This window comes from Galeopterus variegatus, unplaced genomic scaffold (genome assembly GCF_000696425.1).
Source record: "Galeopterus variegatus unplaced genomic scaffold, G_variegatus-3.0.2 Scaffold7174, whole genome shotgun sequence".
Taxonomy (NCBI): Eukaryota; Metazoa; Chordata; class Mammalia; order Dermoptera; family Cynocephalidae; genus Galeopterus; species Galeopterus variegatus.
The window spans coordinates 68,977-70,133 of NW_007733285.1; the positions used below are offsets into that span (position 1 = coordinate 68,977).

Below are 1,157 nucleotides of genomic sequence, written 5' to 3' on the forward strand. Positions count from 1 at the left end.
GGGTGACCCCTTGGCGTCTTAAGCAGGTTTCTGTTGGAGAACTTCTCCCAGTGTCCATCTTTCCTACGAGGCTTCAGTCAGGGGCATTGTCAGTACTGAGCATAATGTCTGGAACATGGCTAGGTTTTAGTGAATCAATGAATAAATGGATAAAGGTGGTACTATGAAAAGAACAAACGTACTTTCCAAGGTGCAGTCATTCCTGAAATGATTTGGGGGAGAAGCTGACGCAAAAATGAACAGAAACATGAAAGGTGCACTTGGCAGTACGGCCTCTGGCAAAGGCCCTGTGGTTTGGCTGCCATTTGTGCAAGTGAGCTAACTTTCAGCTATGGAGTAACATTTACCCCTGGTTTCACGTGTGCAGGTCTCTGTGGCACGTTTTGTTTCATCTGCCTTGGGTGTCAAGTTGCAGCTGACATGAATGAATGCTGTCTGTGTGGAACAACTGTGGCAATGAGGACTCTCTACCGGACCCGATATGGCATCCCTGTAAGTCTCTAATGATACTGTGTTGTTCAAATATGCAACCACATTCAAAATAATTGTTATATGCGTGGAGGTCATGTGACGGTATTCCTCATCTGAGTTTGATTGGTAAGACGTTCCTAGCATCTGCAACCTTGTATTCAGGTGTAGCCTGAGATCCTCTGGTTATGTGACCTCCCCGTAGGTTTCTGTTGAAAAGCCTAGAAAACAAATCACGCTCATATTTGCAATGCATATCATACAACGGGAGAGAATTATTTAGAACCTACTATGCCCCGGGTGCATTACATATGTTACCTCACTTAATCTTCACACCATCCCTATAAAGTGGATAGGTCCACAATGTTTTCCAGATGAGAATTTTTAAGTTTTAAGAGGTGGAGTGATTTGCGCAAAGATATGCAGTAGCAGTACAGAGCGAGTCAGTATTCAATTCTTACTTTCCGTGCATGTACCTTCTGTTATACCTACTTCACTTTCCCTAGTAGAGGAGTGTATTGGACAGAGTTCTCTGAAGAAACAGAACCAATAGCATGGGTAGGTGTGTGTGTGTGTGATTGTGTATATTTATATACACACATATATATGTCACTCTCTAGATATGTAAATGCATATGTATACCTGTGTGTGTATATATAGGAGAGTGTGTGTGTGTGTGTGTGTGTGTG

General features: G+C 42.8%; 1 protein-coding gene across 1 annotated transcript in view; it reads left to right on the forward strand.

Annotated features, from left to right (window-relative positions):
- The window catches only part of PLAC8 (placenta-specific 8), a 17,482-nt gene that overhangs the window by 9,722 nt on the left and 6,603 nt on the right, over nt 1–1,157 (forward strand). The window contains exon 3 of the mRNA XM_008591683.1: nt 368–492. Coding sequence (XP_008589905.1) covers nt 368–492 — 125 coding nt within the window. The remainder of the gene's footprint in view (nt 1–367; nt 493–1,157) is intronic.